Below are 17349 nucleotides of genomic sequence, written 5' to 3' on the forward strand. Positions count from 1 at the left end.
TACAACGCATGTCGACCATTAATAATAATGTGAGAAATGATAGTAAATAAATAAATAAATACATATAGAGAACAAGAAAGTAAAAACAAAAAGGTAGTAAGATAGAAAGAGTAAAAGAGCACTATATAAAGGGTAAAAAATAAAAAACGACAAGTAAGCAGACGTAATAGTAATCTAAGACTTTAAAACATCAAGGATGGCTAACAAAATTGGCTAATAATCTTGTCATTCACCCAACAAACCATATAGACTCTATTATTTGTTGAGTAAGGTGAAAAAACAACAGAAAAGAGCAACATCCAAACTACTAACGTTGACTAAGAAAGAAGGAAGGGGACTCAATTTAGCAAATCCCAAGAATCCAATCATCAATCATCATACACACGCTTTTCGGTGCAGGCGTTTGTTGGGGTTTATTATTATAGCAGTAAAAATCTACCTTCTCTTTCTAACTCTTTCCATTTCTATTGACATTCCCTTTTCTTGTCCAAATTAAATAATATCATGTTTGCCCTTTTGCATAATTGATTTGATTAATCGTGTGGAGGTATTTATAATTACTAGACAATTGGTATCATTTTGCATAATATTGTTTAATGTTTTCGTGGGCATTACACCTTATTGTCCAATGCACTTGAGTTGGACATCCTATCTTTGTTGAGTGCTCAAATGAATTTTCTCCTTCTTTTCCGGGTTCTTTCTTCAAGAAAACAATTACCCAATTGCCAAAATTTGATCTTTTCTTATTTTTCATATAAAATATTGTAAATCAAATATTGGGTATTTGAGATTGTGTCCTTTATAAGAGGAAATTGGTTGAATTGTGATGTGATTCTGATAATTTAAGGAGAATTATGAAGTGGGTATGTAAGAATTTTCATTTATGAAATGATCAAATGAAAAAAACAATTACCCAATTGGCAAAATTTGATCTTTTCTTATTTTTCATAAAAAATATTGCAAATCAAAAATTGGGTATTTGAGATTGTGTCCTTTATAAGAGTAAATTGGTTGAATTGTGATGTGATTCTTTAATTGAGGAGAATTATGAAGTGGGTATGCAAGAGTTTCATTGATGAAATGATCAAATGAAATTTTAGGGTTGTTTCTTTAAAAAATGGAGTTGGTTTGTTTAATTGTCATTGAAATTGCATTTTGTTGGGTAAGAAATAATAATATTGGGTAGTTTGGGTTTTTGTTGTGATCCATCTTTTAATGATTTTCAATTGAGGGAAAATCAGCAGTAATTTAGGGTTGTTAGACCAAACAATCTCGTACTTTGATGTAAAATTGACAGTTTTGTTGTGGGTTGTTAGCTGTTTGTAGAAAAAAGAGGGAGATTCTGTTTTGTGAGGAAAAAAGGGAGATACTATTACCTTACTCTCTTTGTTTATGTTATCTAAATTCTGGGTTATTTTATTGATCGTGAACAAGAAATAATAATATTGGGTAGTTTGTTTATGTTATCTAATTATTCTTAGTCCCAAAAGTTGGTATTTGGGGTTCTTTAACTGGTAATCCTCCCTTTCTTCAGAGAATGAGATTCTTAAGTATAGTTGGGAATTCCTTAGGCTGCTCAGCTTCAGGAGAACGCTTGGTTTCAGCTGCTAGAGATGGTGATTTACAGGAAGCCAAAGCCTTATTAGAGTACAATCCTCGTCTCGTGAGGTATTCGACTTTTGGTGTTAGAAATTCCCCCTTGCATTACTCTGCAGCTCAAGGGCACCATGAGGTAAATGATTGCCTATTTTGGATTCTAGAGTGTTTACAAAAATTGGGATTGTTTTTCATTGGTTTGGTTGATTTGTTTTGTAGATTGTTTTTCTTTTGCTCGAGACTGGAGTCGATATTAATCTAAGGAACTATCGCGGTCAGGTAACTGCATTATTCTGTGCTCTTCTTTAAGTGCTTCTTAATGGTTCGTTTAGGTAATCTAGCTGACTGATTGTGTTCAATGTGATTGCAACATTCAAGTAGCAATTCTTCATGATAATTGTGATACTCTTTGATATGTTATAATATTCAGTGTTCTTCTGAAAGTGTTTGTCAAAAGTTCATTTAGGTGAGTTAGCCGGCTGACATAGTGTAGAAACAAGGCCGCATCGCATCTCATGGGCTGTGTTGTAAAGGTTTTCAAAAGAAACAAACCGATATTCCCTGCGTTGTAAAGGGGTAAAATATCGTGTTTTAGGTCGTATCAAAGTATATCATATGGTTTTGATTGATATTTAGGTGTTATGATAACCGCATCACTCTCGTTAGCGCATCACCGTTGCGTCACCACAATCGCGACCGTTATCGCATTTTTACACTATGCCCGACTGACAATGTCCAATGCCATGACGAATATTCTAGTGTGAATTATTCATGATAGTTCTGTTGGAAAGAATCCTGGTTAGATTATCTGGGCGGGACAAAGGTACACAAAATATTTTGAGACCCTATTTATCTTATATGTTTTCAATATTTTGGGGGCCATAAACAAATAACTAAACTAAAACTAAACTAATATAAACCGATATTTGAGGCCTCATAATTTAGGGGGCCCTAGTGTGTTCAGACACCTTGCACATGCCTAAAACCACCCCTTGTGATCATTATATCTCGTTGGGTTAAGGATTGATTAGTTTGTGTTTCTTACAGCCTTTATCATTACCGATGGATTGACTTTAATCTTTCATTAGTATGAAGTTTCAATGTTAGTCTTTAGTTTGTGGAATGTACTGTGAAGTACGCTATGCTTTTGTACTGAAAAGAAAATTTTATTTGATGGACAGACTGCGCTAATGCAAGCATGTCAGCACGGTCATTGGGAGGTTGTTCAGACTCTGATTCTTTCCAAAGCCAATGTAAGTGATTGTTTCTTTAATTACAATGCTAATAAACAGTAATTAGGAAGTGGGTCTATGAAATCTAGTTAATGCTTTGTAGTTATTGAGATGTAGATTCATAGAGCAGATTATCTTAACGGGGGTACTGCACTTCACTTGGCTTCATTGAATGGGCATACTCGGTGTATCAGGCTTCTGCTTGCAGATTATATTCCTAGCATTTCTTGCACATGGATTATATTACAAAAGAAATCAAAAAAAGAATATGGAAATTCAGAATTTAATGCGAGGTACCCTGGCTCGATAGTATTCTCATGTTGGTACTTTGCCAAACGGAAAATGTTCCGTTATACTTATCTAGTGTATTATTGTACTAGTGCCCTACACCAAGTGATCAACAAACCAGCTGATGGAGGAATCACGGCACTTCATATGGCTGCATTGAATGGGCATTTTGATGCTGTCCAGCTACTTCTGGATCTAGGAGCCTCTGTTAGTGAGACAACTGTCGAAGATGGAACTACAATTGATCTTATAGGTAAATCTTAGATAGTTGCGTGTTCTTTGACGGTTGACAATAGACACCCACTCGTATATTGGTGGGCATTTTACCAAATGAATGAAACTCTCAATTCGGGGTGTAACAATTGGGATGAGAACCGAAAAAATTTTGGCATGTCTATATGTCCTTCAGACTTGATCCCGAGCCAAGTGCACAAGTGGATCCTTAGCATATTTGTGCAGTTAAATTTCTTTCATGTTTTGAATTACAGATATGCTACAGTGAAAAGTCATCATACATTATTTTCCATGTGTGTCGTAATTATTACCGTTAATACTTTGGGTCAACTTGATTGTGCAGGTGCAGGAAGCACTCCGCTACATTATGCAGCTTATGGTGGAAATCTACAATGTTGTCAAGTAGGGTGTTTCTTCTGCTTGAATAAATAATTGGAGTCACGTAGTTTGACAGATTTTTACTGAACTGAAATTACAATTTTTCAGCTTCTGATAGCTAGAGGAGCAAGTCTTACGGCACAAAATGCAAATGGGTATGGATCCTTCTTGCAATCAATTTACTTTCATCTGTGATCTGTGGAAAGCCTTTTTCTTTCCTTTCTATGAATATTTTGGTGATTAGTATATAATTGAACATCACTATGAAGAAACTGTGCTTCTGTTTTAAGTTGGAAAATTTTGACGTTTGACCTCCCCTCCTTTCCACCTTGGTATTATCACTCTATTGAGGTGATCAAAGTGCTAAATACGTTTAATTTAAAGACAAGAGTTTTCAGAGTCGGACATGTCGGGTTATACTAAGAACATTCTTAAGGTTCTGAAAATATCAGGTGGAAAGCCAAAGCCCTATCTATTCAGAGTTATAAATAATTGCCGTAAGAGAATCAATGAAAATGTATAATGTTAATCAAATATGCTATTTGGTTATCTTTGGAAAGGACTTAGGGGTCGTTTGGTATAAACTTAGCACATGTAAAGGAATGGAAATAAATAAGAATGAAAACGTAACGTTAAGCGTTATTGTTATTATTTGTTTGGTATAACATGGAAAAGGAATCATATTTTTTTTCTCTTGTTGTAAATTCGTGTCATTACCGATCTTTGCAACAATTGTTTGAAACATCATCTTCAACCTATGGTGTTCAATCTTTGACTCCTTCATTTAAAACTCCTTCATCTCAAAAATTACAGAAAATGGACAGGTATTTTGGTACTCCATTTTTGCCTTTCCCCGGATCTACCCTCTTCAGTATTCCTTCTCCATTTCAGAATATTGAACAACACCAGCAATCCATACCATTTTCTCTGCCTAATACTGACTTGGATACTACGCCATTTTCTACTTCTCTTTGAAGTCTTTTTCTCTGTCTTTGTTCTCCCTATTTAAATATTAAGCTTCTTCACCCTCCATTCATGGATACCAAAGGAAGAAAAATCTTAATTGTGCCCTTCAAGTGCATGAAATTACAAATTGTAAAACTAAATCTTGTAACAGGTATTTGCAGAGTAAAATCGAAATAGAGTACATAAACTTTATCGCCTTCATTAAGAAAAATGTCTGGAGATTGGGGGTAATTTTAGGGCTTTACTTTGAATTAACTTTTTTAGTGTACGAATATAAGAAAGTCTCATGTATTAGATGTCATTCTTGTTTTTGCAATTCTTTGTTACCGCCTGATGGAGAGTTGAAACAGAGTAATGGTATCAATTACCCTAGAATAAAGGATTGAGTTGATGAAATACCATACCAAATAGTGAGCAACGGAATGGGTTTCTTATTTCCGTTAGCAAGCCTTAATTTTCATATACCAAACGAACCCTTAAAGAGAATCAATAGCTTTCTGATCATCTGTTGCGAGACTATATTCAGTGTTTTATTTTCCCATTTCAAGTTGTTGCTTGTACATAGCAATAATAGAAGCGTTAAAGCCCTGATCCCAACATGGGGTTGGCTACTTGAACTTATACAAATTAATGTGAGATGGTGAGGGAACTTCGATAACAAAGATCATCTTTATGAAACCCCATATAATACTAATTACAGTAAATAAAACTAGTTATTCTCCACCTCCATTCACTCCTATCTATTGCTATATGCTCCTACCTATATGTCCTACTTTTTCTATCGTTCTTCAATCTTGTTTGTTATCTTGATCATTTTTCACCTACATTTCCTCTCTAAGCTTATCAAATTTTTCAACCTTTTGCTTTTAAGGATGGTGCATTTTCTGGTGTTGATTGCAAGTGATCAAAGCAATGAGACATTTATCTCTCATTGTCTTAAATATCTACGACTCCAATAGCTTTTCTTATGCTTTCATTTCAGATTCTATCTTGTTGGTTATGGCTACTTATCCATGTTAACATACACATCTCAACTATTTTTTTCTATAAGCCTAAAATTCTTGCTCATAAAGTATTGTTGGTCATTGTTGTTCGGCAACAATTTTCTCTTTAAGCTTAGTGGCACACTTCGTTGGCATAATATTTCGGTTGCAACTTACCATTTGAGTCACCTACATTGAAACCAAGTTACTCAAAACGCTCACTTGGAAGGAGCTCCTTTGTATGATCCTCTTCTATGACTTGGATTTGCGCCTTGTGCGCCTCCTTGTTTGTTTGAGTAAGTAATTTGTGCTTGTTTGTTTGATAAAGAAATAAAACTCAAAACCCGAATTTGCTTGAATATGAAGTTTAGAAACCATTGCTTCTTTAATAAAAACAAAAAGCAAGCGAAGAAGAAGAAAATGAGTTTGGGTATGCTTCATATTCAGATTATAATAGATATGTGCTAATGTGGTATTTATTGCAAAAATAATGAATGTTTTCAAACTTTTGTTTTAACACTTTAAGTATTCTATATGTTTTATGATTGATGTTAAAGCTTTTTAGTGAAAAGTGTGCCTCGCCTACAATAAGCTTGTGCCTTCACTCCTTGCTTTGTGCCTTGGCTCTAAGAACCTCTTGCGCCGCGGTTCGCCTCGGGCTTTATAAAACTAAGGTCATACCAAAATGATATTCCATGTACTTTGTCCACATGTCCTGACTTTAGTTTGCACTTCCTCATACATATCTTGTAGTGTACTGATGCCTTGATTTTCTGTAACCCACCAAGTATAAATTTTGGTACAAGTCAATAAAAATCATGTATCTATCCTTTTCTCTTTATCTTGTAGTACTCCATTCAACTTAAATGATATCGTATCGTTTTGGAAGGAAGGGCAACCATATAGTCGCCTTGTTTCCTTTGAACTCTTCAACATATTACATACATGTATGCTTGTCTTTCATCTAAGCAACATTTGTTTATGTATCAATGAACGAAAGTTCTAACGATAGTGGGAAAATAGCTTCCTCTCCTTTTTTTTCAACGTATTTGTATTTTAGATGGAACCGACAACGATCCAATTTTGAATTCAATGAGTATGAGATTGCGAATGCTTTTCTAATAGGGTCTTATCATCAATTTGTTGCAGATTGAGTTTTGTCATTAACATGGCCCTAACTTGATATGCCACTTTAAATATTACATTTCTTTTGTTAATCATTAATAGATCATTTCTTATACTTGACTTGTTTGATGTTAAATTTGCTTAAGAACCTTGGAATTATGAGCAAGTTTTTAATGCCTACGAGATCTTGTTCAAACTTCAAATATTGTTGAACAAAACTCTTCTTTGTACAGATTAACGCCATTGATGGTTGCTCGTTCGTGGAATAGAGATTCGATACTTGAAGTTCTTGCTACACCTAAAGACGTCCAATTTCCAACAATGCCTTCCCCTTATCTGTCACTTCCCCTGATGAGCATAATCAAAATTGCAAGGTTAGGAATTTCCTGTTTTTACTAGGCGCAACTTTACGTTTTATCTATATTTATATTGTTCTTGGTCTGTACAAGACGGATGCCCGGAAATGACCTGCTTCATAAATATAAAACCCTTTTCATGATCAATCTAGTTTAGGCAATAGCTCACTTTTAAACCTAGCGTGCCTAGCATTTAATCCCTATAAGAACTAAAATATAAAACCCTTTCCTACGCGAAAATTTGAAACTAATAAGCAAAAAAATATAAAAATTCACGTTTCCCAAGATAAATAGTTTTTTTCCCAGACTTGAGATTTGGCTTGTTTGCACTTAGTAACAGCGAACACATGCAGAGGGTTCAAAAAAGACAAAGGATTTGTTTGCTGTTACTAACAGCGAACAATGCTAAAACATGGTCAAACAGGGTCAAAAAGAGGAAGAAAAGGGGATCTGCTGTTTTTAGCGTGCATCTGTTCGCGGTTACTAATAGCGAACAGCCCCAAACCACAGCTTTGGGAAAAAACTACTTATCTTGGGAATTATTTTGCAAAGTTGGCTATTGTGTGAATTTTTTATATTTTTTTGATTATTTGTTTCAAATTTTCTTCCTATGCGATATTTCGTCTTTGAAACTTGTTAACTTTAGCTGAAAAAAGATGGCTACCTTTTCCCGTGAGGCTGTGATGATGTATCCCGCGATGCCCATCTATCAAGTCTTGGTGGCTCTTTATCACGTAAGCCTACCCCTCCTGTTGGCAAGTAGAGGCATTTTTAAGTGTTGCTCCTGGTTTGGCCGGTCTACATTATCAGCAAAACTTATTTCTCTGATTTGAATCAGGGCAATACAACAAAATGTGCTTCAAGATATAATGAGCTAAATGAGTATTTTTCATAATCCAATTCCTTTTGTTGCTATTTTCAGTTCCAAAACCATTAAACTTTTCCCACAATTATTATATTTTAAAACCTTTGTCCCCCAAAATTCTTCTGTATCTTTGATGACTTCTATTGATTATCATTGGAAAAAAATTTGGACTAGGGTGCAATACGATAATAGGATTTCAAATTATTATGGTTTTGAAATACTAAGTACTCTAGAGGTCTAAAGGTTCAAACTTTATCCCTAACAACACCCAAAAACTATGGTAGTGGTGTTCTATGCAATGAAACAAACACTTCAATAAACTAGTAATGAAAAGCAATAAGAAATAATACAATAAACAAAAGACACAAAATTTACGAGGTTCACCCAATGTGGGCTACGTCCTCAGTGGTGGTTAGCTTGCTTGTATTATGTGAATAATTAATGGAGTTCTCAAGAACTCATAAAATGGAGAATTACACTTGGAGAAGAAAAATAGATAAAGAGAAGGGTTTGTGTTTGGCTTAGGGTTAAAATCCACATGGGAATGTGTGTAGGGACTCCTATATATACATGTGTACATATGGGAGTAAATGAGGATGGGCCCAGCCCTAATAAATCAGCCGCAGCTGATTATCGCAAACGAGACAGTAGCTTGCTGTCTTCCCGCTCGACCGGTTGAGCAAAAACAGAGGGGGGGTCGAGGGGGTCGAGCGGTTTCCAACCTGGTCGAGCAGACGTCATTTAAGCTACTGGAGTGGTCGAGCTTATTTGCTCGATTGAGCACTTGGTTCTTTTGGTCGAGCAGCCCATAAAAGCCCCCTCTCATCATCATACACACACATACTCATGCTCATCGATTATCAACGAGATCAAAACTCTCCACAAACTCCATTGGTGCACTCAAAGTCACACCAAACTCCAACTGGTTTATTTTGAAACTAGGTCTTACTCACTCTCCTTTAAATACTTCGGATATGAATATATTGCTCGAATTTCAAACAAAGTCTTATGTATGTGAAGTTGCACATGATGTTTGCTACGAAGGGTCAATCAAAAAGAACCTCTTTGTTAGTTTTGTCGTTAACAAGAGTAAGGTTGCGTATTTCCGACCTTTCCAAACTCCATCTTAGATGGATAGAGCAAGAAACTTCTGTTCATATTTTCTGAAGAGAGAACCATGTGGTAGCACACTAATCACTTTGCTCACTTTGCTGTTTACAGAGACTGTGGTTGGAGGAATTCTGATTTAGTACCAACATGTCAAGATCCTTGTGTGGTCTGCCTTGAAGGGAGATGCACTGTAGCGTCTGAAGGTACGTACCACGTTTCATTAGCTTCTTCAGATTATTATCTTGTTTTGCTTGAGTAGGTTCATGCCAATCCATTACCCCTATCCCATTGAGTAGGTTCAGGACAATTGATAGAATTGTAGTGTTGGTAATCATAACACAATTTCACGATTTTACGATTTAGCAATCCAATTCAGCAAATTTATACTCGAATTATTATTAATTTTTGATAAGTACTATATTTCGCTAATTGTTTTTGCGTACACATATATGTTTCAAAAATCCATAATCATAATTTTATAAACAATAACGATTTGTATCGATATTTTCATTTTAAACCAATTATTGTATGTTTTTTCATTTAATTCTTAAAAAATAACTCAAACAAAACTTGAATTCATAAGTTTAAACTTTTAAAATGAGTAATTAATACTAGACACTAAATATTAAGTTTAATTGTAGAATCGTACGATTCTACGATTCGATCTTATCGATTCGATTCTACTTCTCTAAACGATTCCAAGTAGAACCTCGATTTTAATAACTTTGGTTACAACTTTATATGACGGATTGTATTTTGCATAGGCTGTAATCACGAGTTCTGCACACGATGTGCACTATACCTTTGTACTATGAGCTGCTCATCAAACGTGGCCAAAGGTCCACCAGGTTCAATCCCGTGCCCTCTCTGCAGACACGGAATTGTGTCATTCATCAAACTTCCTGGAACAAGACTGATGCCCAAGGAGATTGGGAGGACGAGCTTGTCATTGTCATTATGTGGCTGCTCATGTGAGAAAAACGAGCGTGCCTCCCTGACAATTCCTCTTTGCAAGCCGCCTTCAGTGGTTACTTCCTCCTCTAGTACTAGCCGAGTTTCCCCTCTGAGTTCCTCTTTTCGTTCTTTAAGCTGTCAAAGGTTTCCTTCCATGAAACTCAATTCGGGTTGCTGCATGGGAGGATCAGAGACTAGCCCGTCTATTATTGCGGGGTCTGTAAATCGGAGTGTAAGGGAACAATTAAGTAAGTGTGGGCGAGTTAGATTAAGGCGATCATCTTCCCATGCTGAAGGCCGGAAATCATGGTTTTGTGCTCTCAACCAATATGTTGCTACTAGCAGTTAAGTAGATTCATACTTTTTCTTTTTTCCTTGCTGATCGTTAAATTCTTTTTGCTTTTAGTTTTTTTGTATAGAAATCGAGATTGTAATGTTGAACTACAATGATACTAGTTTTGTAGGATGTGTGATTCCGAAAACCGCAGAGAAAGAGAGCGATATGGTGTACATAGTGAATATATTTCAAAGAGAAGAAAACGTGCTATATATGACAGACTAAACTGGGTTTTCCTAACGTACAGAGCAAATTTACGAGACTGATGTCAAAATACCTTCAAATTTTGATCAGATTTGAGCTTGAACTTTTTACATGCCAATTTCCAGGCAATCCGACAAAATTAATTGATTATTTGTTTATTAACGGTTCGTTTGGTAATTGGTACTAAATGGTTAGAATGTTAGGTGTATAATCATCCCCGTTCCCATTATTTAATACTAATTACCAAACAGGCTGTAGAGTGTCATTTTCTTTTTTAAGCTTTGTCATTATTTATTAAATGGGATTAAAAGTAATCGCAACTAATACATCAAAGAAATATGAAAGTTGATAAGAGATCGAATACTCTCTAGAGGGGGTAAATAGAGAGTATGGGCGTTTAAAAATTTTATGTGGAAGATCATTTCAACAGATTGAGGAGTTTTTCAAAACTGTTTTCTGGAACAGTTTTGAGTCAATTCGTAAAACAATAACGTATATGCGGAAAATAAACTTAGAGAATAACACACGATATGCTAACGAGGTTTAGTTCTAAACAACCTACTCCCCGCCTATGGGTTCTCTTTCAACCCGTAGGATTTCAACGCCTTTATTAATCCGACTTTAAGACAAACTAGAAGATCTCACTATCTTCTCTCACCACGTTCTTCCTCTTGAAGAAACGTCTTACAAGTGCCTTTAATAAAAGCAAATCCCAAATCTCACAATAGAGATTACAAGTTGAACACTTTGAAAAGTATTCTAAGTTAGGCGTATTAAATTTAATATAACTCTTTTTTAACACTTAAGTTCATTACAAATTGTATGAGCTAGATGAATTAAGAATTACAATTCTTTAGGGAATACTAGATGTTATTACAAGAGAGAAAGAGGTGCATAGAGGTGTATCCTTAATTCTAAAATGAAACCTTGTATTTATAGATGTTACGCCTGAACATCTCCTTGAAGTGCAAGAAAGCTTCATCCGTTATTTTTGTTGATCTGGATATTCTATTCCAGTCTTCAAGACCTTGAGCTTTACGTCAAATTGACGTGTACTGACAACTTATATAATTTCGTCATTGTGTGCTGTAATTTGTCTTTGATAATCAATACTAAGCTGCCACGTTAGTACTCATACAAGATAATGAAAACTCAGCAAAAACCAGATTAATCAACGTGTAAATAATTATTCAAAGATAATTCCTATATTTAGCATTAATTCAAATAGAGATTTCCTATTTTTAGCATCAATTTAAATTACCATCTTATTTATAAATAACACTTTAATTATCATAATAACTAATTTAAATCCAAATATAACCGTGTACTATAATTAACAAAACATGTGTACCTTGTACTTTGTATAATTAATCATTCAAATATATTAAACATATATTTTAAAATTTAAATTCAAATATTCAAACATTAATAACAAACCGTGAAATAATATATTCAAACTTAGTTTCAAATAATATCAAAGTAAATTTTAATGAAACCTTGACCTATTAAAATATTTCAAAGTTAATTTTAATGAACCTTGACCTATTAAAATATTTCAAATATATTTACGAAACTAAACTTATTATAAACATAATTATCTTCAAGACATTGAAACTAACTTCAAGACTAATATATTTAACCATAAGATAAACTTTAGTTATTTAAGCATATTCCAATAATTCGAGCTTAAACATATATATCAAATATTCAGTTTATATCCAATATGATTTTGGACTAACTTAAACAACTAAATGTAATTACTTAATTTATTTGTTTATGTGTTTTGAATTATCATCATTTAAGAGAGTTGAATCTTCAAAATATTTGTAGAGTTTTTAGAATTACTCGTTTTATTTCGGCAAAATTAAGTGTTACCACATGGAATATGTCCCAAATAAATAAACAAAGACAATACTTCGTTCATTTTAGAAGTCACCCATGATGAAACTTATACGTCTATGATCTACCCACACCACCCACAATTCCACCGGCTACAACAAGTAATCAATTTTTCCTTTCATACACCCTTTGTTTAATCTCCACATAATGCGAGACCCTCCCCTACTCCCTGTCATTCCCTTTATCAATCAATTAATGCTGATAATAACCTCACTTAATGTGTAGAACATATATTAGATATGGATGTCCGATATGTATTTGGATATCTAGCTCAATGCTACTAAAACATTTAAGCCATACGCGTCTTAATTAGACATTAATTACATTTTGAATTTTATTGTGAGAGCTTTTTGACAAAAAATAAATTTTTTTTTCAATAACAATGGTTTCTTTGATTAATGTTTTACCTCATTGGAACTACTATTGTCGGATTAGGTATTTTATTTTTTATTCGTTGTAGATAGTCAAAAATTAGTATACTTGGTGAAATAGTAGATAACTATTTATGAGTTTATTGCAATGTAACATAATTCACCAATTAATTTGCTTTTTCAACTCGCGATTCACCAAAAATAGTACAAAATTAGCCCAAAATCGACTTTAACTTTTTTTCATTCACGATTCGCTAGGGATTAGTGACATTGGTTAATTGGGTAGTTAATTTCTTTGTTTTAAGTAGTTTGATTATTTATTTATGTAAAGTTGCACTTGCTGTTATCTACCAAGGGTCAATCAGAAAGAACCTCTTTATTAGCGTTATGCCGTTATCGCTAATAAGGATAAGATTGTGTACATCTAAATTCAGACCCCACCCTAGGTGAAAGCCATATCAGAGTAATTGAATGTTATTATTGTTGGGACAAATCTAGAAAAAACCTTACATAGCTGCTGCTATATCTTATACGAAATTTAAAGACTCTAATGCAGATAGCTCTTTTAATGCAAGGGGTAGGAGAATTTAAGAGTAGAACCACCTTTTATTGTCAATTGATACATAACTTTTATAGTACATACTTTTTTTCCTTTGTATAATAAGAAAGTATCAGTATATTATACTGTTCTCTTACACATCATATTCTTCCCCTCTTCTCATTATATAAACTCTGCTAACTTAAACTGCTATCATTTGAGCATGCTTGCTAGCTCCACACGCGAAACAAATCTCATGAACGACAGGGCGTTAAGACGTACATCTTGACAGCATGCGGGCTAACTTCAGCCGATAAATAACCTCTTACACCAGTCCGAGTTAAATGCTGCATTGTTTCAACAGGTTAAGAATGAATATTTGATCATTAGGGAAAAACAAGACAGTAAGTCAGTAACACGCACCATCCATAGATCTCGAGCATACATTTTAGCTGTTCGTTTAAGGCCTATGTCAGACCAATTGACGGTAATATTTGAGGGCGAGGATCCTCTATTCCATAGAACAACAGCCACCCTCTTATGAGTCAATGGACCTGCCCATACCTATAACTTCAATAAGATCATCAATTGAGAATTCTAACACACGATCAAACAGTACTTTTCGATGAGTTGTATGTTTATTACCTCAAGATCATCGTTCTTCTTGACCTTTCGCCCTTGAACGCCTAGCCTATCTAGAATTAGAAATGTTAGATCGTTTCAAGGACTTGACGTATACACAACCGATTCTTGTATTATGTTTTATTTTACCTTGATTGACGGCAATAACCTCCTTGTTGCTAAGTAGTTCAAAAGTCGTGTTATCCATGGATCGCAAATCGCATCCAATCAGCAAAGGAGCCTGCAGAAACTCATGATCATAACCAGAGAAAAATATATTGATCCATTTCAATGCAAGAAGAATGTGAAGTTAGAAGGGTACTTTTACTAATGCCCACATGCTAAAGTGAGAACGATATTCTTCTGTTGTCATTCCTCCATTACCTACTTCAAGCATGTCTGGATCTGTGGTAGGACAACATTATTCAGTTTCATGGGTCATAAGACATACACAAAAGAGGACTGATCAAACTTAACTAAGAGAAGGCTATGTTTCTTTTACCATTCCAATGTCCAGGACCAGCATATCTTGCCCATTTGTCATTTTTGTCTGCTATGTTTGTCATACTGTATAAAGTAGTGCTCATTAGGGGCGGCTCCTAAATAAAATCAAATCAAATGATAGACAATGAACTAAGTATTTTTTTAAAAAATTGTTGATAGGCTTGAACATGGAACAATGCTGTCACACACCAATATTATAACTAACTTAACCAGTACATTTATTAGCATATTTAGATATATAACTTGTTAAATGCTGTCAATTGACAGCATTGATAAAAGTGCCCTTGATGCTCATTGTCTAAATCACTAATTGAATAGAATGTGTTCGTTTTAACAACTTAATATTACTATCTTAATCACCAATTAGGGGTGAAAAATCTATAATACTAGTATATGATGGGCTGAAGGCTCAACGCCTCAACCTCACATCTATGTATTTTGAACCAACTCGACTAAGCAATTTAATATTAATAGGACTTTTAGTGAGCTAGGCTCGAGTCTAGATTCTTCTACAGTGAAAAATAATGTATGCAAAGGAGGAAATGGAATTTACTCTTCTTACCTATTCCAATTATCCTCAATATCACCAGTTGTTCTCCAACTGTTTCCAATACTGGGAGCCCATGTTGCTGGATCTTCTTGTCCCCTACCCACCAAACCAACAAGTTTCTTTCCATCAACATTTTCCATATAATTTTACTTTTCACCCCACTATTTCATTTCCTCATCCATATACAAAAATAACAAAAATAACAGAGCCTTAATTCCAAAAGATTAGATGAGTCTTAAAAGAGTGAAATTGTATAACCCATTATAAACAAATTTACATAGTGTTCAAGTTCATTTGGAAGATTGACTTACCATTCACATAGCGAGAAAAATATATTTCTCCCACTATTAAGTAGGGCTCTACTCATCTTAGGGTACCTATCCTTGACGCTAATTCCTTGATTTTCACAGTTATCATATTTCAAGTAATCCACACCCTGTTTCAAATAGTTTCGAATCAGTATAAATCAGGTGAACATGGAAATCGGATCATATCAAGTGTATGATTACTCGATACACGATACTCACCCAAGAGGCGAATGTCTTGGCATCCTGTTCTTCATGCCCAAGTGATCCAGGCATGGTCTGGCTACAAGTCTTAGTCCTACAAATCACATTCTTGTTAACATCATTTTTTTCTAAGACGAACTAACCTTAATGGGAGTCGAGAGATAGATCGATTACCCTGCATCTGCGTAAATTCCAAGCTTCAGCCCTTTTCCATGAACATAATCTGCTAGTGCTTTTATTCCTGATGGAAATGTTGAGGCCTTGGGAACCAAATTTCCCTGCAATATGTTGCACAAACTACAATCAACTTAGTTACTGATTCGTCCGCATTAAGTAACCAATTCGATCAACCAATAGTCTAATATATCCATGTAGTTTCATTAAGAAAATATGTGCTGTCAAGAAACCAACTTAGCCAAAACTGAAAATCACCTGAGAATCTCGGTTGAGCTCTCCCCAGCAATCATCTGTTAGAGTACAATTGATAATTTTGGTAAATACTTACGTAAGTTGCTTTTTTAAAAAGAGTCGTCGAAAATTCGAAATATTACCTATGTTTATGTATTCATACCCAACGGATGCCAGGCCAGTAGACACCATTGCATCAGCTGCAGGAAAATTATAAAAAAGTGTTCATTGTTCATACACATGTGAGAGATGATCTCTAATTAGGTTGGCCGAAAAAGAAAAATATAGAGTAAGTCTCTCGGCAGACATTAAAAATACGGTAAGTAGTCATTTAGAATATTGTAAATACTTTAAGTAATTACTCGGTGGTCATTAAGTATATTGTATGTCGACATTAAACATATTGTAAGAAGGCATTAAGAACATGTAAGCTAAGTTTCTAGGTACGCATTATAAATATTATAAGTAAGCATTTTAAGTATTTTTTGATGGGCATTAAGTATATTATAAGTAATCATTAAACATAATATAAGTACACATTACGGATACAAATTAACATTTAATGGGCTGGATCTGGGTGACGTCTGTTAAAAAAAACGATGTCTCTGGACACCAGCTGATAATCTTGTTGAAAGTTGAAACACACAATTAACTAAAAAAAACTTGCCTGTTTCTTTAATCAATTGCTCATCAATCTTACATCCAAAGTGATTCCAGCTATTCCACCTACGCGAAAATTTCGGCATATTAACATTTTAATTCGAAATTGTTATTAACTCGGACTGGTTGTTTGTTACTCGAATTAACTCAAATGAGGCAAAAGAAACATTAGAGAAAATGAAGAAGGTTAAAAGCAGTATGAACATACCCCATTTGAGGAGTGAGAGCCAAGACATTTTTTCGAGTGGAGGGATGATGAACTTGAGCACTATTTGGTGTTACTACCACTGCAAGCAAAAATAAAAAAGAGAGGAACATATCTGCTAAAGGAAACAGCTACTTATCCTTTGGTGGTCTTTTTATGTATCTTTTTATAATGTACTAGTAGCTTCAATTAAAGCACTGTATGTATAATATATAGGTCCCAAAACCAAAAACCACGCCAGGGTTTGAGTGCGCATGTAACAAAAAAAATTAATTGATCACATAGTTATTTACTATTAAAAAATCAATTACGGGAAATTTACAAAGAAATACCTTTTAAAATTCTTTTTTGTAAAGAAACACCTTTTATAATTTTTTTTGTAAAAAAATACCTTTTAAGAGACTTTTTTTTAAAATAGACACCTTAATTCAATTTCCGGTGTCTTTTGTGTAATTT

At 34.4% G+C, this 17349-nt stretch overlaps 2 protein-coding genes across 5 annotated transcripts; one reads left to right on the forward strand and one right to left on the reverse strand.

Annotated features, from left to right (window-relative positions):
- The first annotated feature begins 243 nt into the window (after positions 1–243).
- LOC130814716 (E3 ubiquitin-protein ligase XBAT32) lies at positions 244–10746 on the forward strand. 3 transcript variants are annotated; one of them, XM_057680873.1, is made up of 11 exons: positions 244–427; positions 1535–1732; positions 1816–1875; positions 2778–2849; positions 2946–3121; positions 3209–3369; positions 3694–3752; positions 3837–3883; positions 7036–7176; positions 9245–9336; positions 9898–10746. In XM_057680873.1, the coding sequence occupies exons 2-11, from the start codon at positions 1538–1540 to the stop codon at positions 10434–10436; spliced, it is 1542 nt and encodes a 513-aa protein (XP_057536856.1). In that variant the 5' UTR covers positions 244–427; positions 1535–1537; the 3' UTR covers positions 10437–10746. The 3 variants fall into 3 exon arrangements, with proteins under 3 accessions (XP_057536856.1, XP_057536857.1, XP_057536855.1); XM_057680874.1 differs by having other exon boundaries at positions 417–547; XM_057680872.1 differs by lacking the exon at positions 244–427 and adding an exon at positions 434–863.
- A 2650-nt stretch (positions 10747–13396) lies between these two features.
- LOC130814717 (alpha-galactosidase 2-like) lies at positions 13397–17081 on the reverse strand. 2 transcript variants are annotated; one of them, XM_057680875.1, is made up of 14 exons: positions 16897–17081; positions 16696–16754; positions 16172–16228; positions 16053–16087; positions 15795–15898; positions 15639–15714; positions 15423–15547; positions 15124–15207; positions 14560–14624; positions 14380–14462; positions 14208–14298; positions 14082–14131; positions 13860–14000; positions 13397–13783 (listed from the first exon to the last, which is right to left on the reverse strand). In XM_057680875.1, the coding sequence occupies exons 1-14, from the start codon at positions 17004–17006 to the stop codon at positions 13691–13693; spliced, it is 1173 nt and encodes a 390-aa protein (XP_057536858.1). In that variant the 5' UTR covers positions 17007–17081; the 3' UTR covers positions 13397–13690. The 2 variants fall into 2 exon arrangements, with proteins under 2 accessions (XP_057536858.1, XP_057536859.1); XM_057680876.1 differs by lacking the exon at positions 13397–13783 and having other exon boundaries at positions 13860–13990.
- Between the last annotated feature and the right edge of the window lie 268 nt (positions 17082–17349).

Source organism: Amaranthus tricolor, chromosome 6, assembly GCF_026212465.1.
Source record: "Amaranthus tricolor cultivar Red isolate AtriRed21 chromosome 6, ASM2621246v1, whole genome shotgun sequence".
In the NCBI taxonomy this organism is placed as follows: Eukaryota; Viridiplantae; Streptophyta; class Magnoliopsida; order Caryophyllales; family Amaranthaceae; genus Amaranthus; species Amaranthus tricolor.